General features: G+C 46.3%; 1 protein-coding gene across 2 annotated transcripts in view; it reads right to left on the reverse strand.

Annotated features, from left to right (window-relative positions):
• RP1L1 (RP1 like 1) overlaps positions 1–26,120 on the reverse strand; it is a 46,371-nt gene extending 20,251 nt beyond the window's left edge. Inside the window, exons 1-2 of one of the 2 annotated variants that reach the window (XM_065587465.1) lie at positions 25,968–26,120; positions 10,542–11,196 (exon numbers count right to left, since the gene is read on the reverse strand). In XM_065587465.1, the coding sequence (XP_065443537.1) occupies positions 10,542–11,177 (636 nt within the window). In that variant the 5' untranslated portion in view covers positions 11,178–11,196; positions 25,968–26,120. The remainder of the gene's footprint in view (positions 1–10,541; positions 11,197–25,967) is intronic. The other variant, XM_065587464.1, reaches the window with a different exon arrangement.
• Positions 26,121–27,376: the final 1,256 nt, after the last annotated feature.

Here is a 27,376-nt window from a genome sequence, read left to right on the forward strand (position 1 = left end):
TAATCCCAGGTGCATGGGCAATTGGGAGTGTGGGAGGGAAATGAACAGCTTGGGAGGAAAGTGATGGCGAAAACCTTCGAATTTTTCTTGGCTGAAGCCATAATTCTGAGACCCTAATGAATTCACTGGCAGGAGTGTTTCCAGCACGAACAGCTTGAATTTCAAAGAGTAAATGCAGGAAGCAATACTTACAGGGAGCAGTTCGCAGAGTAACCTATAGGCTGAAATATGTTCACATAAAAAAAAAAAAACCCACATCAAACAACACTGAGCAATGAAGCAAGGTGTGGAAATCTCAATCTAGGTCATGATCCGAATCCCCCTGAAATCAGTGAAAAGATTCCCATTGATTTCAAAAGGCTTTGGATTAGACTTATAGAGAAGGATGGCCTTCTGGGTAAGGCTCTGGACTGAGACTCATAGATCTAGTTTCAGTTATTGACTGTCAGACTCTCTCTGTGACCAAAGGCAATTCACTTGGCTCCCCAGCAGCAAAACGAGGATAACAACACTTCCTTTCCCCCACTCTATACCTGCCATGTTGACTTAGACTGAGACGTGGACTGTCTCTTACTATGTGTCTGTACAGCGCCTAGCACTATGGGGCCCTGATCTCAGCTAGGGCCTCTACATGTTACTAGAATAGAATTAATAATATATTGGCCATCAGTTAGTGAGCGGAGGACAAAACCTAACCAATTTGAAGAGTGGAGTCCAATGGGCACAGAGATGCAGCTGGGTTCAGAGGGATGATGCAGAAGGTGTATTCAGAAGCCACCAGAAAACAAAATTATGTCTATTTCGGCCGAAGTGTACAACGTAAGTAACATTCGTTGCTTTTCACCTGCTTGGCAACAGCCAGCTAAAGAGTTTTGGAAGAGAGGGCTAAATTTAGAAGTGATGCAAAAATGGGTCCTACTTACATGCAGAGAGATGAAAGGATGGGGTTGTAGCAGGGAATGCAGCCAACGGGGCGGATGAGACGGTGAAATAAGAAGATAAGGTACGTTTCTGGACCTTGCCTTCTCTAACATAACCACATAGCCGTGTGTACATTTTAAGAAACAAAAGCCCTACTAAAAATACCTCACTCCACTGCCTACACGATTTCCCCCCTGCGGGGAGGTTAAGAGGCAGAATAAACCACACAGGCCAGATGTTAGTCTTCTTGCTTTGTAAGCCTACACGAACAGAACAGGGGGCGGCTTTATCCTACACGCCTATTACTCTCATTTAATATTTATATTGTGGTAGCCAACCAGGTTGAGCCCTGTCATTCTCAGTGCTGCGCAGACATAGAGAAAAGGACAGTTCCTACCCCAATTAACTTACAAGCTTACAAGACCAGGCACGTGACAAACAAGTGACTGGATGAGAGGGGGCAACGAAAACCAATTGGATATGTGCTCCTGATTGGCTCGGAAATGCAGAGATCTTAACTCCCCTATCTAGGCTGTTTGCTGCTTTTCCGGCTATAACCCCACCCTCCTGTCCCTTGTGTAAATTACACCTACTCACCCCTCTGAATTTGGCCCCAAAGATTGTTTAGGGTGATGCCCCTTTCAAAGACTCCAGAAGGAACATTGCAGCCCTAGGGTTCTGTGACTGTTGAGAAACAATGCCTGGGACACAGGAGAAGCTGAGCTTCTGAGCAGGACAGAAGGACCTAAAGAAGGAAAGCGCTGGCGAGAGGAATATAGGAAAAGCAGGTCAGTTCTTGAGAAATAGGTGAACAGGAGAAAGTGAGGGATAAGGAGGGAAGCAAAGGGTGAAAGTGTGGTTCTACTCTGAGGAGAGTATTAGAATGTCATCATAAAGCTCCATGTTTCTTGTCTCTCAAGGGGACCATCCATTTCCCACTGAAAACAATGGGAGTTGGATTGGGCCCTTAGTGACGCCAGATCAAGTCTGCTCCCTTTAAAAGTACCGTTCTTTCTACCTGCCAGCCCTACAAGCTCCCCCTGGAATCATGAATCCACAAGAGAAATGGTTGGAAGTTTTATTAAAAAATGAGGAGATTTTTGACAGTAAAGAAAGACTGTTATTGTGAAAAAAGTTCTCCATTTTCCAACCAACTGTTAATCACCAAGAGTAAAGATTCTGCAGTTGAATTCAGGGCCCAAGTCGGCTCAGCATCTCTTACCTTGGGATAAATCAGGAGCATTTCCAACCCTGAGCATTCAAAAATTACGAATCAGCCACCCCCCCACCCCTAAAAAAAAAAAAATCATGAGAGTGGCTTAAAAAAAAAATCACATGCATTTTCAAATACATTTTAGTTCTTTTTATTTGCCTTCTGAGCCTTTAAGTGGCACTTGGTTCATGTTTTCAGGCTTTTCTCTGCTACCATGATGGCTACAAATGCCGTTAAAAAAAAGGAAGCTGAGATTCTCACAATCATCAGACTCTAAGAACTGGGACTTAAAGAAAGACACCAAGAGTGACATCCTGTCTCCACTGAAGTAAATGGGAGTTTTGCCTTTGACTTCAGTGAGGGCAGGATTTCACCCCAACCACTGCAAGATTTGCAATAAAATCCGAAGAGTTGTCAGCAATACAGGAGCTGAAGTCAGCTGAGTTATACTGGTGTAAAAAGGTGCAAGTCAGAGGAGAATCACACCCTACCTCTAACTAAACTGCAGCAAAATCCCATGGTATCAGATCTGTGTGTGTGTGTGTGTGTGTGTATATATTTTTCCCCACTAGTGAGTGAATATGTGACAAAAAAACAAAATGTTCTCTTTTCATAAAAATGAAAGGTTGTTTTCAACACTTGGAAAGCTCTTATGTCTCTATTAAAAAAAAAAAACACGCAGCTTTGTCTGCCAAAATACCCTCAAACAAATCCAGTACAATATCCCTGCAGAAATGGAGAATTTCTTCTTACTGTAAATTCACAGTTTTTCCATCAGGGGGTAGAATTTTGCCATTCTTGCATCATTAAAAAAAATAAATAAAAAGCACCATGTTTGCCAGTCAAAAGTTATTTTAAAACTGGATTAAATTAATAAATATTCAGGAAAAATATTATTTTGCCACATGAATTTTCACACGGCAAAACCTGGTGATTTCCCTTGGTCCAATAGGATTGCTTGCGAACTATTGAGTTGTGAGAATTGGCTGGCCTGAGAAGGAGTCCTGCTCATTGGGCAGATTCTCAGCTGGCATAAATTGTCATAGCTGCTTTGATTTCAATTGATGACAATTAAGAGCAGCTGAGGAACTGCATGTTAAGTCAGAAAGTAGGAAGGGCCAGATCCACAAAGGTATTTAGGCTCCTAACGGCCACTGCAATCAATGGAAGTTTGTGGATCTGGGCCTAGTAGTCCAGTTTGTGTCACTTAAACTACAGCTTGAAGAGACCCTGGGCAAAATGCTCACAGGGAATCCCAAAAAACCCTGTTTGGATTCATGAGAGATTTGTCATGAAATTGGATAAAATCCAGTGTGAATGTGCTGATTTGTTTTGAGATTATGACCCAGATGCACAACGGGTGTAAAATGGCATAGCTCACTGCATGTCAATAAGGCAGTGCCAGTTTACACCAGCTGAGGATCTGGCCCAATTGGGAATCATTCAGACCCAATTGGTCAGTGTGAAACAAAGTGGGTTGGGGAGGCTGCAAACCCACTCCGAATGAAACCAAATTGAACACTGGCACAAGGACTGAAATCCAATACCTTTAGCATAGCTCTGATATTTTCATTATTATTAATAATTGTATTTGGGTAGCCTCTAGGAGCCCAGTCATGGATCAGTGCCCCATTGTACCAGGCATGGTAAGAACAGACAACAAATGACAGCCCCTGGGTCAAAGAGTTTATAATCTAGGGAATTCTTTACACTCCTGATGTAAGGGCCACAGGCTGAGTTGTATGATAGCCCCAGTGAAATGAGTAGGATTACTCATATAGTAAGGCACTACTCAATGTAAGTAACCATAGCAAAATCTGGTCCGTAGGAATTTATAAGGTGCCTTTCACTTTGGTATCTAAGATCTTCTTCTGTCAAGCCTTTCATCCAATGAGCTCTGCTAGCTTTACAAACATTCGAGAATTAATCCTCATGGCATCTCTGCAAGACAGGTAGGAAGTATTATGCCCATTTTACAGCTAGATAAATGGAGGCACAGTGGCCCCATAAAAAGGTGTTCTAGCTGAACAGCGAGAGGTGACAAAACCAGGGCATCTGCTTTGTGGGTTTATCTCAATCTAGCAGCTAAGAACGGATTGTGACTCTTAGAGCCTTTTTTAATGGGAAGACTGTGAAATTTACCCAGCAAGTACGCTAAGCAGGTCTTAAAGATTCGACCAGCAGTGCAAGTGATGGACCAATTATTTCTCCGGCTTTCCTTGCAGAAGAGAAGCGGGGAGCAGGGAGGGATGAGAGAAGAACTTGATGTAACCCTTGCAGGAGAACATTTGCCAGAGCAAAGCTGAACGTTAAATAGAAAGATTCTGAACTTGGCCGCACGAGTTTTAAAAATCTACATTCAGTTCCAATTCCGATGGATTTTAAGGCCCAAGGGGGCTATTATGGTCATCTAGCCGAGTCTCCAGCCTAGCACAGGCCATATGGGACGTCACCCAGGGATTCCTGCATCCAGCGCAGTAAGTTGTGGTTGAACTTGAGTGTCTCTTGTAGAAAGACACCCAGCCTTGATTTACAGACTCCAAACGCTGGAGACTTTTCCGTGTCCCTTGGTAAATTGTTCCAAGGTAACTGGTTCTTGGTATCGGTTATTACTCTTGCTTGAGGAGCTGATAAGTAATAGGGGAGCTTGATTGGCCATAAGCTACTTGAATTCTTCACCAGAGCAGGTAACGAGCTCATAGAATACAATTCTACAAGGATATTAGATTCCAAGGAAGAGGTTTTTGATTACAACACAAGCTTTAGAATCAGTAGATTTGAGGTCAGAGCCACAGCGGCTTTGCACTCCTGCTGTGGCACAAAGCAGCCCTAAAGCCAGCTGAGCTGGCCCCTGGAGGATTGCCCCTGCTTAGAGCAATCCTCCGTTGCTGTTCAGCTGCTCCTACGCCACCCTCCAGATCCGCTGTGCATAGGCTGTGGTTGAGAACAAGGGGATGTGGCTGGGGGGCGGGGGAGTCTTCTATATTTCAGTGGACTCTGGCTGCCAGAACAGTGCCTGTGGGCGCACTACCCATATCATGCATGTATCTGCACTGGAGATCTAAGCAGGTAGAGAGTCTTCTGTGGGTAGATTAAAAGGGGAGAGGGGAGAGAAATGATCCGGGCCAATGAGATCTCTTACAATGTAGAATAGCCTCCCACAGAGATGAAAGCCTCTTAGCTTGAGTCATTTAGACCCACTGGACAGGGAGGGAGATGACGACCTATTACTTCTTTTCCCACCTCTAATTTCCGTGACTCCGTTCTGTAGCAGCCTACAGAGTTCTTTTTAAATCCAGACCTGAAGTCCCCAGTGAGAGCGAGGAGAGATCCGGATTATAACAAAGAATCCCCACCGCCTAAGCTCAGGCATCTCCAGCCCAAGAGTCAGCATGACCTGTTCTAGGGTAGCCAACCTGTAAATGCCAAACAAACCGATGCCGGATGTCAATTCATTGCACACACAGGCACAAAGAGAAGTTTCTTTGGCGATCCATTTATCCAGCGAGTAGCTTTCCCACCGGATGCAGGAAAGAGGTGTTGGTCCAGATCACCGGCTGGTGCAAAACAGAGCAGTGCCGTTGCTGTCAGAAGAGCTCTATACCCCCTGAGAACCTGGTTGCTGTTTTAAAGCTACAAAGAAACAAATCCACCTCCCTGCCCCAAAAGCCATCTCCGGTTAAATCAGTTCATTGAACTGACTTGTGATTTGGAAACTGACAAAATAGAACCAAATCACTGTTAGTGTCAGGAGGTGAAATCCAGGCTTCAGTGGGGATAAACTTCCACCTGTGGCTTTCCCCCCCCTCCCACCATTGTCCAATCTGATTGCTGCACAGATTACATGTCTGCTCCTGACTCCAATGGACAGAGGGGTGCAGGGTCTTGTGATCACCTTTGCTCTCACGCTGGTGTAAAATCAGGAGTAACTCTACTGGAATCATTCTTACCTTGGTGTAAAAATCAGGTGCGCTGATTCCATTGGGGTTGCTCCTGAGTAATACTGGTATAAGTGAGATCAGAATCAGGAAAAAGAACAGGAGTACTTGTGGCACCTTAGAGACGCCTGTTCTTTTTGCGGATACAGACGAACACGGCTGCTACTCTAAAGCCTATCAGAATCAGGATCTCCCAGCTAAAATTTCCATTGACTGCAATGGGCTTTGCATCATTATGCTTCATTATTTCTAGTACGGGAGGACCCACGGACCCACAAAAGCGACCAGGGACTCATTGTACTAGACACTGTACAAACAACACAAAGACAGTCCCTGGCCCAGACAGCTCAGGAAGGAGCATATTTGATGATATGCAACAGGTGAGTAAACAAACAAAGGGCGGTGGGGGTGGGTAGGAATGGAAGACAAGAGAACAGTAAAAGCAAGTGCGGCTGTAAAAGTGGTTTCAGAGTGGTAGCCGTGTTAGTCTGTATCCGCAAAAAGAACGAGGAGTCCTTGTGGCACCTTAGAGACTAACAAATTTATTTGGGCATAAGCTTTCGTGAGCTAGAACCCACTTCATTGGCTGCATGCAGTGGAAAATACAGTAGGAAGAAATTATATATATATATATACACACACACACACACAGAACATGAAAAAACGGGGGTTGCCATACCAACTGTAATGAGATTAGTCAATTAAGGTGGGCTATTATCAGCAGGAGAAAAAAAACTTTTGTAGCGATAATCAGGATGGCCCATTTCCAACAGTTGACAAGAAGGTGTGAGTAACAGTAGGGGAAAAATCATCATGGGAAATAATTTTTACTTTGTGTAACGACCCATCCACTCCCAGTCTTTATTCAAGCTTAATTTAATGGTGTCCAGTTTGCAAATTAATTCCAGTTCTGCAGTTTCTCATTGGAGTCTGTTTTTGAAGTTTTCGTTGTTGACGAATTGCCACTTTAAAGGTCTGTAATTGAGTGACCAGGGAGACTGAAGTGTTCGACTGGTTTTTGAATGTTATAATTCTTGATGTCTGATTTGTGTCCATTTATTCTTTTGCGTAGAGACTGTAGACACAGTAGGCAGTTATCATCACAAATGGATCAGGCCCTTTAGCCAATTCTACCTGTCTTATACTGCTGTCCCTCGCCACAAGGTCTGAGCGCCTTCCATGTAAAAGAAATAGCAATGTCTACGTCCTTAGTGGACTTCATGGAATCTCTGGCACTTCTCCCTCTTTGGGGTGAAAACTCAGGGCAAAGCTGAGTCAATACAAGTGAAGAGAAAACAAGGGTTATTAAAACAAACCAGCCTAGAGCAAGAGTTTTTCAAGAAAAGATCATTGGTAGGCAAAATTCAACCGAGCAGAATTCAGTCCAAAAGGTGAATTCCTCAGACTAGTTATGAATAAATTCAAACAGGAGGTGTTAATGCAAACTTGTGCAACTTTAATAATAGTAGTAATTTCCAGCAATCACTATAATAAATAATAATAATTAGGACCAGCTTCTGATCCCAGTTACACCAGTGTAAATCCCAAGTAACGGATCACACTGGTGTAACGGAGATCAGAAGCCGGCTGTAACTTAGCTCTGTCTCCAGACGGATAACACTGCCCCTCCTACCTCTGCCCCCATTTCTACGACTGTTCAAGCTCTGAGACTGCATTGGGGCACTTTGCCTCCTGGCTGCCTCAGAAAGAGGACCCCAGTGAGCATAGGAAAGCCATTGCTGGCTTGCTCATGGTGTCGACAGTTGCACTTTGCCATCAGCATGTGCAGGACTGGTGATGAAATAGCAAGGTAGAAAAAGGCTAATGTCAGAAACAGCCTCGCCAGATGGTGTCACCACGCTGGAAATGGATGCACAATATAAAAGCCCATTGCCACTTGGAAACCTGTCCTAGAAAGGAACCAGATTCTGCCTTCAGACAGACATGCACTACTCTTATTGCAACTCATGAGAGTAACCCGCAGCCATCCGCAGAGGGAACATAGTCCAGATTTCTGTGTGCTCTCTTAACTTTCCAACCTTTCTGGTCTTTGTCATACCAATAAAGCAAACAAAACTGAATCAGAGACAGAAGATTCAGTGAAAACTTCTGGGCCAAATTCTGCTGTAACATATCATCCTGATCCAATTATCAAGCGAGTGACAGTGAAGCCCTAGGAAAGACCTGTAGAGAGGGGGTAAGCTTATCCCACTGTGAGCCTGAGCCCGTATCATTGAAATCTATCGGATGTTTGCCATGGGCTTCAAGGCAAAATCAGTCCCTTTCTTTGTAAGCAGGTGCTGCAGCTGGAGCCACCTAAAATCCAGCTGCTGTCGCTGCAGGGAGCTGTGCAAACATCTTCACTTTCAGTTCCCACCCCGCCCCATTCAGCTCCATTGTGAGGTTCAGCACAAAACTCCAAGCACACGTCAGTTGAAACCAAGAGCTAGTTATCAGAGGAGGAGCCGTGTTAGTCTGGATCTGTAAAAAGCAACCAGGAGTCCTGTGGCACCTTAAAGGCTAACAGATGTATTGGAGCATAAGCTTTCGTGGGTGAATGCCCACTTCGTCAGACGCAAGAGCTACTTGTGACCCTAAAACACAGACTGGCCCAGGCTGATCCACGAACCTTGGTGAATCTTCCATCAGGGCGGCAGCTTAGAGTTTGCCATGAAACGGGTTGAGTTTTGTATGGTTTCTGATTTCACTGTGCACAGTCCTACCCACGGCTCATGCTCTGTGTGTCTGGGATCCCACAAGTATCAGAGGGGTAGCCGTGTTAGTCTGAATCTGTAAAAAGCAACAGAGGGTCCTGTGGCACCTTTAAGACTAACAGAAGTATTGGGAGCATAAGCTTTCGTGGGTAAGAACCTCACTTCTTCAGATGCAACTTCTTCTTGCATCTGAAGAAGTGAGGTTCTTACCCACGAAAGTTTATGCTCCCAATACTTCTGTTAGTCTTAAAGGTGCCACAGGACCCTCTGGGATCCCACACTGGCTCATGAGCTGCCCAGTGGAAGATGACTCCATCCATAACACCTGAATGATCTCGTTTCTGTGAGATTGTCAGGTTCTTAAAGATATTGCAACGCAACTGTTCATGCCGATACTGATGGGAGTCTGAAATGTTACTTGGATTTGCCTGGTGACTGAGTGTCAATCCTCTAGACGGCAGGAGAACTAGGCTTGGTTTTCAGCCTGCTGTTCTCAGACTCCCTACATCAGCAGGGCTGGGAGGTCTATAGCAGAAGGAAGTTTGCCTTCTGAGGGGATAAATTCTTCATGTGTGACAGCAGCAGCTTGTCCAGCTGATATTAGGAATCTGCACCCATGAACTCGAAGGGAAGTTCCATTTAGCCCTTCTGCTTGACTGACATGTGGGGGCTTGCAAAGGGGGAAGGGAGTTCGAGCCAAAAATTGGGGAGAAGGGAAAAAAATAAGAGGATCGTCAGGGCAGCTGAGGAATCATTCTGAGGAGGAAAAAAGGAAGGAGTTGGACATGTCTGGTCATGTAAAGAGTCCTAGAGATCACCTGTGATAGGCCCTTTTATCATGTCCCCAGCACAGATCTCTCTCTCCTCCTCCCTCTACCTTACAGTTTTCTGTTACTCCCATCACCATATTATCTAAAGCCCACTTTGTTCAGCTGAAGTCCCAATCATTCCCTTGGCACACGCTTAAGGTCAGGATGCTGGGTGGGCGTACAAGGATGGGAAGACACAAGAAGCTTCCCCTCCCCTGTCCCTAATACAGTAACCAGGCACGGTCATAGTCCCTGCCCACCCCCACGCCATGGCCCTGCCTTGACGCTGCACTGGCCAGCAGAGCTGTCCATATGCACAACAGGAAGCATGCTGCACTCTATAGTAGGTGGTGTCGGGAAACTGCTCCCATTGCACTCTGGGGAGCTTGGGGAACCACGGGACCTCCCTGAATCACAGTGCCTCCACCAGCCTGTCTGGATGTACAGAACAATTGGCTTAAATACAAGTCATTCCTGGGAAAGGGAACTTGAAGCTCTCCAACAGCTGAAGGCAGGCCCCCGATTTCAGTGGAGGATTAATTTGGTCCAGGGCGCCCGCTGAAGGACCCCTTGTTTTTGTAGTCAGAGATTGCACTGGTGCTGCTGACCCCGGAACAAATACTTTCCCCAGTGCAAAGCCCAAAACAATGGAGTTTACACAGGTGAGCTGCTCCGAGTTGGACTGTCTGGAATCCTTCCCCCATGCCAGGTGCTTTGTGGGACAGGCCACATCCCTCCAGGCCTACCTCAACCTCATCCCCACAAAACCCCTTCTACGTGGAGGCTGATTGAGATCCATGACCAACAGGGGGTCCTGACCATCTCCCAGGCAGCAGAACTGGCTTTGCTGTGTTCTGTGCCTTTGCTCAGGCCAGAGGATTTGCCTTATAGGGCATAAAGGGGACCGAGGAATAAATAGCCAGCACCATGTATCACACAGACTCACCTTCTTCCCATCAACTGTGTAGAGCTTCTTCACTGTGAACTGCAAGAGCTCGGAAATCTCATCCAGGAGAGCTTTGAAGCTCCGAGCGTTCCTGTGATTCAGGATAATCGAGCGCCGGACACCAATGTCCCCGTTTTTAACCAGAGTGATTTTCTTGAGTATTTTGGGGCCTTGCTGGGAGAAAGGCCTGGAATGGTCTTCATGCCTGCCCTCCTGGCCTCCTCTCCTCAGGGCACTCGCCGGGCGGCCATTCCACTGAGGGCCTACCCTCCGGCCCGTGCCGATGCTAAAGGGCTTGACGTATTTCTTGTCAGAGCAGAGGTAGCACCCTCCGTCCTCCAGCTGGTCCAGCGCGCTGATGCAGTGTATCCCTCGTGGAGTGGTGATGGTCCTCACCCCGAACGGCAGAGGGACCCTGTGGGAGAGGTCATCCATAAGGGCATTGAAGCTCTTGAAGCTGCGTGGGTTAATGGCCATCTTGACTCCCCCGAACTGAGGGTCTCCACTCTTGAAGAAGGTTATTTTCTTGGTCGGAGGAACCCGTGTGATGGAATTTGTCCGAGCCACGACAGGAAGGGGCTGCTCATAGTTGTAGGGGCTGGAGGTGGTCAGGTAATCTGCAGGTGCCTGAGTCATTCCCCACGCTTAAAGGTACCTGCAACAAAAGCACAAACACAGCACAGTTTGGACTGTGTCACACAGAACTGACGGCTGACAAGTCACAGGCCCAAATTTTGCTCTCTGGTGCACATGGGAAACCATACTTACCGTATGGGTGTAAGTGATAGCAGAATTTGGCCCCTGGTATCATACCATTGAAAATTAACTGGCTCAAATAAATATGAGGGTAGGTAGCTGCAAATGTAACTACAAGCCTTTAATAACTGGCGGACAAATTCTGTTCACAATTACACTAGAGCAACTGCACTGAAGACACCGGGAGTGGAGTCTGGTGCCAAACCCAAGCATTCAAAAATTATGCGTCAGCCCCCCCGCCCAGAATCATGAGACTGGTTTACATTTTATTCGCTTTTTGGTTTTTGACCCTTTCCCATTCATGTTTTCAGTCTTTTCTCCACAACTGAGGGAGCTAAAAATTTACTTTTCTTTTTTTTAAAAAAGGAAGCTGAGATTCTCATATGATCCCATGACTCCATGAGCTGGGGCTTTAAAAAATGCCAAATATAGTGAGACTTGCAATAGAAGCATTATAGCAGGCAACTCTGTACAGTGGTGAAGCTAGAATGTGGCTTTTAAAATATAGGTGTCATCAGAAAAGGATGTCCAACTTGTATAGGAGCTTCTGGGTGCTCACCTATTTAGATGCCTAGATGTGGAGTAAGGAGCCTAACTTCAGGTGCCTAACATTGAGAATCTAGGCCCCCATTTTTACTGCTGTCAGTGTTGTCGAGGCATAGACCTAGAGGAGAGCAAGCTGGGTTCTTATTCTCTCTCGTGCTTCTTACATTAAATTGTCAGCTACTTACTGTTTGCAGACTTACCAAAAAAGTTCAAGTCTCACATGGAGTTACCTCTGCCATTAGAAAAACTATCCTTTTTGACTTATGAATTGAAAAGATTTATCTCAGTGTCATTTATACCTGCTCACATACTGTGGTGATGAATGTGAGATGAATGCCTAGACAAACACACAGACAGGAAATCCAACAATGTCATTTGAGTAAGAGCTTAAACCACAAAAGCCCCTTCAATTAAACAGGAATCAAGACTCCAAAAATAATACTTTGTCAGCCTAATAATCTCCATATTACTGTTCATACATGTGCAACAAAGCACTAAAACTACATGCAAAATCTATGAAGTCTTTAAGTATGATTGGATGAGTGGAGGCACTGCAAATTACCGGAGATAATGTGAAAGTGATCAGCAAAGATTATTGGCCTAAAAAAAGAGACGCTGATTGCTGCCAGTAAGGCATGGTGTCCAGGACTAGCACCCATTTTATCTTCCACATTACATTCTCAGTAGACGGGAACTCTGTCTGAATTACTCTTAAAAAAACAGAACTGCTTTTACTTGCCATAAATTCCCTAGGAAGGTGATAAATGTCTCTCTAAATACATGTCTACTTCAGTTCATACACATGAGCATACAGTTATTTGTAGTGTTTCATGGCTACTTCTAATTTCAAGAAAATAATGATTCAACTCAAAATTATTTAGCAGGACCCCAACTCTGCTACCAGTAAAGCCAACGGGGATTTTGTCATTGCCTTCAATGGGTGTAACATTTGGGCCTCAATAAATAATGTGATTTGCTCCATTTTACATCTTTTGGGATCCCAAGTGTTTGTTTCTTTTTACGGTTATGCTGTAATTAAATATCTGCAGACTGATAGTACAGCAGATCTACCGTTTCTGTACATGATGGTTTGACCTAGAATGAGCAAAAAATGAACTTTGGCACCATTTGAAAGATTATTATTTTGATACATTTTTTAATCAGCTCCTTGATGCTCTTTCACATGGACTCGGATTGTAAGGAGCTCCAGATTTTTCACATATGCATCAACTCTCCTTGCTAGAGAAGGACAGGTAATTTTTCTTTTCTTTTCATTTCTTGTTCAATGAAGATCTATCCACCACACTATCCCTTCAGAAAGCTGTCCCATTCCTATGTATTTCAATGGCATTCAAAAGTATGTCCCTCTCCGTCTGCTCATAAATCCCTTCTCATAGCTTTCAGATATTGGCAGGCATACTTTGCAAACAACCTTGTAACCCAGAGCTTCCCAGACTGAGATCTGTGGGCCACCCGTAGACCACAAAGAACTTGTAGGTGGTTCATGGAAATTTGTTTGGTTAGATATGGTTGGCTCGCCTTGTTTCTAGCTGCTAAATCACATTAAATAAGAGCTAAAATTACATGAGAGACTTTCCTTATATTACTTTTCCATGTAAGCAATTGTACAAGGATATTAGGTGATTGCAAATGGAATGAGAAATGGTCCATACAGTGGCAAATAGGACAATAGATGGTCCACTCAACTGCAGGTGGTACATGAGAAAGTCAGTCTGTGGAGAAATGGTCCACAAAACCCAGGGAAGTCTCAGTTTGGTTTAAATTTTAACTAGGTCCCAAAGGGAGAATGGTGGAAACATTTGTTTCAAGGTCCAGGGTTAGACTGGGGTTGTATCAAACGTTTGGGCTAGACAACATAATGGCAATTAATGGTCAGTTACAAAACCTTGTAGAAAAATAACACAAAGCTCCCTCAATGCATGTGTCTGTACTTACACCGAATTGCCGTACGGTTCTTGACCAAGACGACTTTTCCTTAACAAAACACCCAAGAGATTTTTTTAAAACCCCCGACACCTGAACCACTGGTCAACACAGTGAAAAGCAATAGCAGGTATAGGCTATCAATCAAACTGTCCTCAAAATGACTGACCACAGCTCTGAGGGTTAATCAGGACTGCGTTGCTAAGGATAGAAAGCAAAGCTACCTAATCTCTTAGAGAAGGTTCTCAAATCCAACGGGGCTTTAGACACACATTGTCTGATTCTTCTTTCATGCACACCCAGTTACGCAGGAGTGCATCCTATTGATTTCAACGGAGTTACCCTTGATTTACACTAGAGTAAAAGAGAGCAGAATTAGGCTAGAAGCAGCAATGCTTTCCTATTGCATAAAACACGTGGCGCTCAATCTAACTTTCCTGAGTCATATAACAGTAGGCATACTTAATGATTGAGAGCCAAGTTCGTCCCTGTTGTAACCCCTGTGCTATGTGTTATGGACAGGTGAACCGGCCCCCAAATGCTAGACTGGCACGAGTGTTTTTTATATGGTACTGTATATAAACTAGATGTATTTTTCCATTAGACTCTTTTCTTTGAACCTTTCCCCCACCCCACAAATCACCTGATTTTGGATGCATTGTTAGTTTCTCATCCTCATCTCTGATCTTCCCCCCCCCCCCCCCACGGTTTATCCTCAGTCTCATATGGACCCACTAATGTTAGAATCAAACTTTCAGCCCCACAATGTGCAAGCAGGTTTGAAATTGGGTCCCTGTTAATAAGCATAAAAGCTTCTGCAAACATCTCTCTCTCTCTCTCTGGTTCTTCTCTTCACTGTCCTCCTCTCCCCTCTCTCTGGTACCTGCACTGTTGTTCGACAATTACGTTTTTCAGTGGAATCACCTTAGTAATAAGACTGGAGTTTGAAGGTCTGAATTCAAGCGAGTTTTGCAAAACCCTAGAACAACTAACAATCCCCCCAGAACCTCCACTGCTGCAAGGTGCATCCCCCCATCCCTACACTGTGCCCCAGCTTCCCTCTTCCCAATCTGCCATCCCCCACTCTGTGCCTTTTCCCAATAGGAGGGTGGTGAAGCACTGGAATGGGTAGCCTAGGGAGGTGGTGGAATCTCCTTCCTTAGGAGTTTTTAAGGTCGGGCTTGACAAAGCCCTGGCTGGGATGATTTAGTTGGGATTGGTCCTGCTTTGAGCAGGGGGTTGGACTAGATAACTCCTGAGGTCCCTTCCAACCCTGATATTCTATGAACCCCCTGGGGCAGGCAGAGCCTCCCAAGGATTGTAGGGTATATTCTCTCTTCTTATACACCCTACCAGTTCTGAGAATCATTCCATCCGCAATAGGGAGGCGCTGGGGTGCCACGACCACCATGTGTTACAGTAACTATGACCGTCTCACTGGTACCGGTGCTCTCCTGTCTATTTGTGGGATCTAGCTGTTGTCTCTCATCATGCACACTGGCTCTGATCCTGCAATCAGCTGCATGGAGGTGGATGCTATTCCTACATGCAGTCAGTTGTAAAACCAGGGCATTAGACTGGGGCAGGGACTTTTTTGTAGCATGTGTACACAACATCTAGCACACCAAGGTCCCAATCTCAGACTGGTGCCTACGGGCGCTACTACAATACAAAGAAAATAGTAAGAACCATACATCATGCACTGACCATACATCACTGCATGTTCTCTAGTATACCTGCTCATGCCTTTAAACTGTAAACTCGCCAGGGCACTGACCGTTGTTTGTCTTGCACAGCTCACCCAGCAGGGAGAGCAGTCTATCTTCGGCACTGATGTGGCGCCCACCCCCAATCACCATAGCATCTGAGCATCTCCCAATCTTTCAGGTATTTACACTGACACCACTGCTGGGAAATAGAGTAGAGCTAGAATCCCCGGTTTACAGATGGGGAACTAAACCACAGAGAGACCAAAGTTCTGTAAGAAGTCTGTGGCAGTTCCAGGACTTTAATTTGGATCTCCCAAGTGCCAGGTTAGTGTCCTAACCACTGGACTATCCTGCTTTACTGTCCTTAATGCTGTATTGCACTCCTGTGGGACTAGCTGCCCCGTTCATGTTCCAGTTGCAAAAGTAGAACTCTCTCCAGGGGAAGTCTTGTGCTTCTAAGCACTGTCATGTCTTGCTCTACCTCCAGCTGTTCCTAGCCCCTCCTCTTCCTCTGCAGCCTCCTTCTTCTCCAAGGATCTCACCAATTTTTTTCAAAATTAAAGTTGACACTCTCTGGGCAGATGCTCTCTCTTTTCTGTCCTTGCCTCCACTATGTAAGTTCCACTCTCTGCTCCTTCCCCCCCCCCCCCCCCCCCCGACTGAATCCAATGTGTCCCTGCTTTGGTAGCACCTCCTCTGTTGATGCTCCACAAGGAGGAATAGAATCCAGCTCCAATATCCAGTAGTTGCATTGGCCCTACCAGGTTACAGGAGTAAAAACCCCTTTTATTGTGACTAAAGTAAGTAGATGTCTCTGAAGCCACACAGGGAGCAGAGCTGTTGAATTTATTAACAGATTTTAAATCCAGAAGGGACTGTTATGAGCATGTAGTCTGTCCTCCTGCATAACACAGGTCATAGAACCTCACTCAGCAATTTCTGCATAAAGCCTGTAACTTCGGTTTGAGCTATATCGCTTCTCGGCCTTTGGCTGAGGGGTGAAAACATTATCTAATATCCTATCGAAAGGCATCCAGTCATGATTTAGACACTTTAAGCAAGCGAGAATCCATCACATCCCTAGGTAAGGTGTTCCAAGTACTAATTACCTTCACGGGTAAACGTTGTGCCTTATTTCCTGTTTGACTTTGTCTAGCTTCAGCTTCCAAACTTTGGATCTTGTTATACCTTTTTCTGTTAAAGAGTCATCTACGATCAGATCTCTCTTTTCCATGTAGGTACTTGGAGGTGCCATTGTTACATAGTGTCATAAAACTGTGATTCTATCAACCTTTTAAACAAAGCTGATTGACTAATCCAGTTATATTTCTGCAAAAAAAATTGATCAAAGTGATTTCATTTGAAAATTTTCATGGAAGATTTGGGAGGGTTTTTTTTTGACAAAAAAGTTGGAAATGAACTTTTTTTGTTTTACTTTGATTTAAAATTGTTGTTTTGCTTTGGCTTTTGAAAGCCAAACCAAAACGAAATGTAGAATTTGAAATGATACCAAATTAAAATATCTATTTCATTTTATTCCACTTTTTTTCCATTGAAAAATTGCCAAAATTGAACTGTGTATGTGAAATGTTTACATAGTGACAAAACTGGATTTTTGGGTGAAAAAAAGTCACTTGAAAATTTTTGACCAGCTCTACTTTGTAACTACATTTGATTTATTACAATTTACAAGTGTTGGATTATAATTTTTCCTTAATAACAAGGACAAATGTGTCATCTTTTTCTACCCTGGCATATAAACAGGAAGATCACACTATTTTCCAGTCTATTCATTATTTAATATTATTTGACAAACTTTGTTTGAATACTCTCTCGAAATAGTTAACATTTCTTGTCTAAGATGGGTTTGTAGTGATTTGTCAGATAAGTCACATGGTATAGATTGCGTTCTCTGACTGGGTGAATATACAAGCACATCTGGCACCAGTGTCAGGCATGTGAAGTTAAAATTCTCTGAAGACTTGGAATCAAATAGGAATATTGTAATGGACACAGACAGACATCTTGGTCATCAACTGACCACACAGATGCACTGGGGATACATCTCAAGACCTTCAGCTTTGAAAACATTCTACCACTTGAGCTAAACAAGAGTCTGTAAATTAACAATGAAAGTAATTAACCTTTGGAACATTTTACCAAGGGTCGTGGTGGTTTCTCCATCACTGACCATTTTAAAATCAAGATTGGATGTTTTTCTAACAACTCTGCTCTAGGAATTATTTGGGGAAATTCTCTGGCCTTGGTTGTACAGGAGGTCAGACTAGATGACCACAATGGTCCCTTCTGGCCTTGGAATCTAGGACTATAAATTAGATAGCACTCGAAGCAGGGTTTATATAGTTTCCATGTATCCCCTGTAGCAGATTGAGCACTCACTGCTGCGGCGCCTCCTGCTGGTTGCCTTGGGAATTAGCTCTTTTCCAACACTTGGAGCACCCCCTGCTGGCCAGGGTCTCGCCTGCCGCAGGCCCCGTGTCCCTCCTGGACCCCGGTGCCCTTTACCTTGGGGTCCTCCCAGGGGATCCCCAATCCCCTATACCCACCTTGCCTCAGTGGCTACTGCTAGATGTCATCTAGCCCCCGCTCCCTGGGGCAGACTGCCGTCTGTAATGGCCCCTCATCACTGGCAAGGGGGTTAGACCTGCTGCCTCTGCCTGTTCCTGGGCTGCACCTCTACAGCCCCAGTACCTGCTTAGGCCTTAACAAGGCCTCAGCCTGGGGAGTTGCCAGGCTGGAGCTCCCAAGCTCCTCTTGCCTTTCCCCATCACTGCTCTGCTTCAGGTACCCTGTGCTCGAAGCAGCTGGGTCCTTCCCACTCCAAGGCTGGAATGGGACTGACTTCTGCCTTCTGGCCCTGCAGCTCTTTTATACGGCCCAGCCGAGCCCTGATTGACTGCCTCCCAGCCTTTTCCTCCCCAGCCTCAGCCCTCTCCCAGGGTGGCCTTTAACCCCCTCAGGGCCAGAGCCGGGTGACCACCCTGCTACACACCCATAGAAAGTAACAGCTCCCCCCCCCCCCCCCCCCACATAACAATACACCACGGCCTATTAAATTCAAAGATCAACTATCTCCCTCTCTGGTAATGGGACCTAAGAGGAAGGAATTATCTCATCATTAGACCTTCCCCACCCCTACAGCACTAGGGCCCACTGGGAAGGCAACACATGCTTTGGTTATGCCCCACCCCACATCCTGTCCTTACAGCTGAAGCAAGCTCTGGTTTACATCCTAGACTAGGTCACACGCACAAATAGACATGGAGTTTGCTCATTCATCGTCCCCTGCGGACATTCCTATCTACCCATCCACCCAGATTCTTATATTGGTACCCGCCACCATTGTATATGTGGGTTTTCTCATTGTAAAAAAACACACAGCACAACAGGCAATCTCTACCTGGCAGAATTTAAGGGCTTAAGGGGTAGTGAGATATCTTAGCGGTGTTGTGTGAGAGAAGCTTACACAATGCCTGCCTGCACTATGCCTAGTTCAGACCAGTCTTGTGGCTAAGATCTAGTGTGGTATCAGTTTAATATATGTCCCTTATTGGGAAACTAAATCCTCCCCTTTTGGGACAGATTCTGTGATCAAATTGGACTTTTGCATTGCTAACCACTATCGTCCTGTTAGTTCCTCACGTTATTGATCACTGAATTAATTCCCCCAACAGTTACAGATTCATTTATAAAAGTCAGATCTGTCCTAGATGACAAGACTTTATTCTTTCAGAAAACCATACTACGTTTTCTTTATATTTGCTTCTCAGATATTTCGGATTTTATCCATTCATTTAAAACAAATTAATCTTCAAGCATTTTCGTCCAGATTTTCCTCCCAGCTACAAGTTCTCAAAGAATTCTCTTGCACGTGAACACAAAAGCTATAAAGCCAGACCCTCAGCGCACGTAAATCAGCAGAGCCCAGCAGCTGTAAAGCCCGGGAAGACCTGGCCATAGGCTGCAAATCTCCTCCCTCCAGCTGTATTATCTAACTCCTCAGCAATAAATCTGAGGGCATAATCCCGCGGAACATAAACCCACCCGCCTGAAATGACAAAAGAGCTAAAAATTGGTTATTTTTCAAAGCTTACTGTTTTTAAAACACTGGATCTGTCAAAAGTGGCACTGGGGTAGTTGTATGACCTGTTGATCAACTTAAACCATAACCTGGAACCTTGTTTTAAAATAAACACAGCACGCCGCAGAGGAGCCATGATTTTTACTAACTCGAGCCCTGATCCTGAAATCGGATCTATGCGGGTGAAGCCCTGTGCCCATGTTGAGTTCCATTGATGTCACTGGTGTTCCAGGTGCAAACATTCATCCACGCACGTCTGGTTACAGGATTGGCGCCTCAGAGCGGGTCAGCTCATTTTGCCTAAATCTGAACCCACGAAGATATCCTGGGTTCTAGACGTTGATTCAGACTCCATAGCTGTGGGGTTTACTTGCTGCTTAGCAGAGACTGTGATGAGAGGAAAAGAGGTGTGTGTGGGGGGGGAGAGAAATATAATAAAAATACATTATATATTGTAAATACAGCATCCACTATGCCAGGGAAGCATGTGTGTGTTGTGGGGAACAGGGGTTCGTTTACCCCAGTACAGACCACAGGCTCCAATTTAGATGGAAAAAACACAGTGTTGACCCTTGATAATAAATCATGGGCTTAAATTATAATGTAGGGTAAAGGCTGTTGTGTACTGCTAACCAGTTACTGTGCACCACCCAAGAGGTGACTGCATTTCGGCAATATATGAAGCGTCCCTTATCATACAGTTGTTTGTAATGGGCTCAGACAGCCACATTTAAATCTGGCTTTTGAACTCCCAACGTTCAGGAGTGTTTAGATTCAGTTTTGGTGCAGACCCATCTCTAGTAGTTTGGAAATAAATCAGCGTGTACATTTTATGAAGTCCTTTGGAAGCCTTGAGTGAAAAGCACGATTGACTTTGGGCCACAGCTGCACTAACAATGCTGCCATTAAAGGAAGCAGCAGCATTGTTAGTGCTGGACCTTTGTCCAGTGCTGCAATTATCCATGTATCAGAGGGGTAGCCGTGTTAGTCTGAATCTGTAAAAAGCAACAGAGGGTCCTGTGGCACCTTTGAGACTAACAGAAGTACTGGGAGCATAAGCTTTCGTGGGTCAGAACCTCACTTCTTCAGATCTGAAGAAGTGAGGTTCTGACCCACGAAAGCTTATGCTCCCAGTACTTCTGTTAGTCTCAAAGGTGTCACAGGACCCTCTGTTGCAATTATCCATGAATATTTTGCAAGTTGACAGTTCTATACAGCCACATTCCCATCCCTTCTTATTCACTTTTCTGTGAATATTTGTGTCAGGTGGGTATGGGAGATACTGTATATAAAATATTCCTATATATTGGCAAGGACACTATAGAGCATGGCAGGGACTGTGCTATTCCCTAAACCCCAGGCCAGAGACCTGGTACTAATCACATGAGACAAACAAGGGCATGTGAATGTGACCGCATCACTAGGACAATACAGAAACCCTGGCTCAGGTGAAAAGATTTAAAAGATCCTAACTAGATTCCCTAGGCTTGCTACCTCCGGGATCATGCTCTCCTTCTAAGATGTGCTTATTAGCCTCTCTTGGAGAGAATCAAAGCTTCACTGAGCCGTTCAGTTGAAAAATTCAGAGCAAACATTGTTTCATCAGAATTTGCCTACTCAGCAAAATCGGAATGTTTCACAGAGACGGGGCAATTTCACAAAAATATAACCAGAAACCTGCCAGCCAGGCAGGTTTCCATCAGAACCCTGCCTGGTTTCCTGCCAACTCACCCACTTGGCACCCCAGTAGCCCACCTGGCAGACTGCAGGGGGGGCCCAGACTTCAAAGGTCCTTTGCTCCTGGGCAGCAAGTCCAGTGGACTGCCCCAGGACCGGAGTCCCAGGGCTTCTAGAGTCTGGTGCTCCAGGGCCTTGAGGCCCCATTGCCTTTCACAGAGAATATTGAACCCGAATATTGAAATCCTCTGGGACATGGAATCACCTTTCTCCGAACAGCTCTGCTGGTCCGAACTCCTCCTGTCTGTAAAGGCCAGGTCACCCAATGAGGGAGTTGAACAATAGTGTGCATCTTAGCTGACCAATCCCACAGCTGGGCAAGTGAGTGCAGAACCTAGACCAAACAATGTGGACAGTGTGCTAACAACCCTCATCAGGCCAAAGGAGTTTGCACAAAGTATTCAGCCAACAGCTCCTATCCCCAGGGCCGGCTCCAGGCACCAGCCTGACAAGCAGGTGCTTGGGGCGGCCGCTCCGGCGAGGGGCGGCACGTCCAGGTATTCGGCGGCAATTCGGCGGACGGTCCCTCACTCCTGCTGGGAGCAAAGAACTTCCCCCCGAATTGCCACCGCAGATCACGATCGTGGCTTTTTTTTTTTTTTTTTGGCTGCTTGGGGCGGCCAAAACCCTGGAGCCGGCCCTGCCTATCCCATTAGCATTAATAGGAGCCTCACGGTTCAATCTGCCCTGGGCAACCACATCCTCCTCCTCTCTGACCTCCCTGCCTCTCACTTCTTCCATCTCGGCAACACATGGCAGCTACAACAACCTTCCCCTCCCAGCCCGCTGGCCACATGGAGTCTCTGGCTCCCTATTTCTCTCCACACCCAGGAAAAAGTGCTTGGCCTCACTACAAAAGGCCCTAAGCTGTGCCGGCCTCTCACCTCTAATCGCCTCTCACTCATCAGCTCCACTATTCTCCTCCCACACATTCCTCAGTCCCATTCCCCTCTGTGTGCCCCATTCATCCTCCATCTCTCTCCCCAGATTCTTCCCTCTGGCTTTCCACAGCTGCCCTCACCCTGTCCGAGAACTTATCAGGTTCACTCGCTGTGTAATATAACTCATGTTACTTGTATGTGTTTTAACCCCTCTCTCTCCTCCCCAACCTCTGGACTCCTTCACCTCTTACCATCATGGTCCTGGGTTTGTCTAACTCAGATTGGGCATGCTCCCACCACAGCGCCTAGTGGCAGAGGAACACCAGCAGTTCCTGCTCCCCCTTCCTTACTGGCTCTCGACAGCCACATTGATCCTCCTTCAACCTGCACGGGTTCTTGATGCCTTTTCCCCCTGGCTTCCCCTGACACTTTCCTCATTTCCCCTCTGCCTGACCCCCAATACCTTCATCACTCACCATCCCCTCTCTGCCTGACCCCAAGTCCCTCACCGCTGACCACTCCCTCTGTCAAATCCCTCACCCCTTCTCCACTAGACCCTGATTCCCTCACCTCTAGCCACCCCCTTTCCATCTGACCCCGATTCCCTCGCCACTGACCGCCCCCTCTCTGCCCAACCCCAATTCCCTTGCAGCTAACTGCCCCCTCTCTGCCTTAACTCCACACTCGCTTCCCCTGGATACTTTCCTCCCCTACTCTCTTTCTGTGTTCCCTCCCTCCCCCAGTAGCCTCCCATCTCCCTGGTTCACTGTTTTTTTAATATGGAGATATACCTATCTCATAGAGCTGGAAGGGACCTTGAAAGGTCAGAGTCCAGTCCCCTGCCTTCACAGCAGGACCAGGTACTGTCCCTGACAGATTTTTTGCCCCAGATCCCTAACTGGCCCCCTCAAGGATTGAACTCACAACCCTGGGTTTAGCAAGCCAATACTCAAACCACTGAGATATCCTTTTGCTCCAGAAGGCAACGCACACCACAGAATTTGATGTGCAGCCCAGTACTCAGGCAAGGCCGACTTCCCAGTCCCTCCTCAAATGACCCCTGAAACTGCACCGTTTGCTGCACTTCCTCTCTAGTGCCCTAGGGCCAGAGCAGGAAAAGAAACTCCTGAAACTCACTACACACAGAGCTCATTCCCTGTTGCTGTAAAGGAGGGTATCTGGCATAGCCATAGCCCTGGGAGGTTACTTGTCACACAGTCACAAATGCTTCTTAGCAATGCTTAGATAAGAGACAGGAGCTGGGGTATTACATGCTTTAGTCTGACCTGGCTAAGCAGTTCACATGTTTAACTGAGATAAAGTACAGACAGGTCCACACTGGGAAAACAGAACATTAACAGTAGTGTGGCTGGGCTCACACTCCCTCAGAACACCCCCTTGTGTCAGTGTGGGGTGTTGCTGCCATCTTCAGCTCCAGCCACCACTTGCTGGCTGCCAGCCTCCGGCCCCAAGTGTTCCAGGGCTCAGCTCACCTGAGTTCAGACCCCTTCTGGGGTATCATAAACAAGTCCAAACAAAAGTCCAGCTAAAACTGCATAGTTCTTCTGCCCTCTTGGGCTAACTGAAGTCTTCTTCTCCACTTGCAAACCCTATCTCCAGGCTTCTCGTGCAGGAGCCTACACTGCCTCCATTGTCACTGGCTGTGTACTCTAATCCTGGCCAGAGAGACCTGTCTCCTCTATCATTTCCCCCTCAACTAAGCACCTTCAATCTACTTATTACGGCTTAGCCCTACCCCCTGTGGCCAGGAGCCAATTAACTACTCACCTCCTCAGGTGCAAAGCATGACAAAGAACCAGGAGTCACCCAATGAAATTAATGGGCAGCAGGTTTAAAACAAACAGAAGGCAGTACTTCTTCACAAGACGCACAGCCAACCTATGGAACTCCTTGCCAGAGGATGTTGAGAAGACCAAAACTATAATGGAATTCAAAAAGGAATTAGATAAATTCATGGAGGATAGGTCCATCAGTGCCTATTAGGCAAGATGGTTAGGGATGTAACCATATCCTCTGGGTGTCTCTAACTGAGAGAAGTTGGAACTGGACAACAGGGAATGGATTACCTGATAATTGCCGTCTTCTGGTCATTCCCTCTGAAGCATCTGGCACTGGCCATTCCTGGAAGACAGGCTACTGGGCTAGATGGACCATTGGTCTGACCCAGTATGGCCATTCTTATGTTCTTACATCTAATGGGGTTTATCCCCTAGTTTTGTAGGTGATGGGGGTTAAGCCACATGACCATAGGCACTGACTTCCTCTCTACCCATGGGTGCTTGACCCCCCACCTCTGCCCCAGGCCCAGCCCCCACTCCCCCCCTTCCCCCAAACCTCCACCCTACCTCTTTCCGTCTTTGATCCGCCCCCAGCCCTACTTCATTCCTATTCCCCAAGGCCGCACCCCTGCCCTACCTCTTCACCGCCTCTTTCTGCCCCCACCCCTGAGCGCACTCCATCCCTGCTCCTCCCCCTCTCTCCCAGCACCTCCTGTATGCCATGGAACAGCTGATCCGTGGCGGGCTGGAGGCACTGGGAGGAGTTGATCGGTGGGGCTGCTGGCAGGCAGGAGGCACTGGGGGTAGGGAGGAAGCTGGCTGCTGCTGGGTGCTACCCACCTGTGGGTGTTCCAGGTGCAAGTCCTGGAGCACCCGCAGAGTCAGCGCCTATGCACATGAGGAAATTTAGGCAATTTTAAAAGTCTCTAGCAGGCAAGATCTGTGTGAAAGGTACAGATTTGACCTCTGGGCTTGGGGCAGTGTTTTAAAGGGAATACTCATGGACCAGCTGTTGGAAGATGAGCCTGGACCAAGCCACTGGAAATAAACAACCTGAACTACGACCATGTTTGGACCCAAATCTGAATCTAAGCTTTGCAGCTCAGGACTCTCTCTACTATCCCACAGTTTATTTTTCAAAGCCCTTTGTTCGTGGCCTTTTGGACTGTTTTGAATCCCCATGACAGCATTCCTATCCAAGACTTTTGAATTAATTTTTCAAGCCAGATTTCCTAAGACAGTCAAAATGCTTTAAAAAAATTTACATCTTTTGAGCTCCCCTCATTTGCTGATCTTTTAATTCAATAAACCAAAGAAGTGAGCAAGTTTGTCTGGAAAGATTTATTGCTTATTAAAGCTTTGCTGCTTAATGCTCATAATTCCATTACCCTATAGCTGTTCAGTGAATATTTTCTCTTAATATTTGTTCCATTATTTTACGAAGTATAGTATGTAGACTGAAATGATAGTCATTGCCATGCTCTCCTTTTGTTTTCTGAGAATTGGTGTGGTGTCCACTGATCACTCTGGGACCTGGGTGCTTGACAGAGATCCTCTGTACCCAGTGATGCAATTCCAACTGCCTCTGCGTAACAGCACATAGGCTTTTGCAGTGATCCTCCCCCGGACTTAAAGGTACAGTTCCCAGTGCCACATCTTCCTTTCCCAGCCATAAATTAACACACACATAACACATCTTCCAAAAACACATGGTCAACTTATAGCCAACCTACTAAGCTTATTAGCAGTGTTCAATTAATCCCTGAGGTGCCCTTTGCTGTCGCTTGGATTTGCAGGTTTCCCTTGAAATAGGAGTACTACTGTTAGGGGATTGCAAGTCCATTTGTTCTGGCAGTGTTGTGTCCTGGGGCTTGGTTGTCTTGACCTGTTGCAGTTGTTGCCTAACTGAGACCTTCTCAAGCCAAATGACAGTGTAAGGGTGTGGGACTCACCCCTGCAGCGCCTCCTGCTGCTGGTGTCCTGGGAATTAGCTCTTTTTCCAGCCTTGGAGAGCCCTCTGCAGGCCGGTGTCCTGCTTTACCTAGCCCCCTAGACCCTCCTCTGGCACACCACGGTGCTGACCCCTGGTAGTACACCCCTCAGTCTCAGGGTCTCCCCTCCCCAGGGAACCCCCAACCCCCTATCCACACCTCACCTCAGTCATAGGCTACTGCCAGTCACCAACTAGCCCCTGCGCCCTGGGGCAGACTGCAGTATAAGCCACTCATCATAGGCAAGGTTGGGTTTGGACCTGCTACCTCTGCCTAGCCTTGGGCTGTCCCCTGCAACCCAGTACCTGTTTGGCCTTATACTAGGCCACAGCCTGCGGGTTTCCAGGCCAGAACTCCCCAGCTCCCTTGACCTTCCCCCAGCCCTGCTCCACTCTAGGTACCTTCTTTAGCTCCCCAGCAGCCAGACCTGTCTCCCTCCACAACTGGAGGAGACTGTCTTAGTGCCTGGCTTCACTGGCCTTTATAGGGCCAGCTGAGTCTGTTTGGGGTGTGGCCACAGCTGAGGCTGCCTCCCACTCAGCCCAGCCTAAGGCTCCCAGCCCCAGCCCTCTCCAAGGGCTGGCTTTTAACCCTTTCAGGCCGGGAGCGGGTGACCACCCCACTACAGGCAGATTCAGTGCCCCTTATCTCCCTCCCTTCTGGAAGTCGGAGAAGGGGTTCCCGTATTCTTCCTCAGCATGTATTTGTCTGGGATGACCACCTAGTAAACTGTGGGGCAAACTCACATGACATCAGCGCTCTTTGCCACCACTGATTTCCGTCATAGGTGCATGCTGCATCATGGTCATGAAGTGGTGGCATCTCCTGGGACTCCCAAGTCATATTGCTTTTTTGTTTAGCTATATTTATCTTTATGCATTTGCACATCCCCAGTTCCTCTGACATCAGCTCCCACCATTACAGGTATACTAGTTCTCAGTTTTCTGTTAAACAGAATGTCTGCAGGTGACAAACCATATTGTATTGGTGCCAACCTGTAATTTAGCAGTAGTAAATCTGGATCAGAGTCTGACTCTGCAACCTTTTACAGAACAGTAGTGCTTTATTATTTTAACATCATTTCCCACCCACCTGCAGGACTGGGGATAATGGGGACTAGTGGTTACATGTCTAAACCAAAGCTTCATTGCAAACTGCTTGAACTCATGTCCACTAAATTGCGGCTTATTGTCAAACATTGCTATGTCAGATATACCAGGTATAGCAAAAATAGACTTGTCATGCACAATCACCTGTTTAGCTGTAGTATCTGCAAGTAAAGCTATCTCAGGGAAGTGAGAATAATAGTCTAGAATTAGTACATTTTTTTCCAGTCACTGTAAACATTTTCATCTAGTAATAGACAGCTA

The sequence above is a fragment of the Chrysemys picta genome, chromosome 3, assembly GCF_011386835.1.
Source record: "Chrysemys picta bellii isolate R12L10 chromosome 3, ASM1138683v2, whole genome shotgun sequence".
Taxonomy (NCBI): Eukaryota; Metazoa; Chordata; order Testudines; family Emydidae; genus Chrysemys; species Chrysemys picta.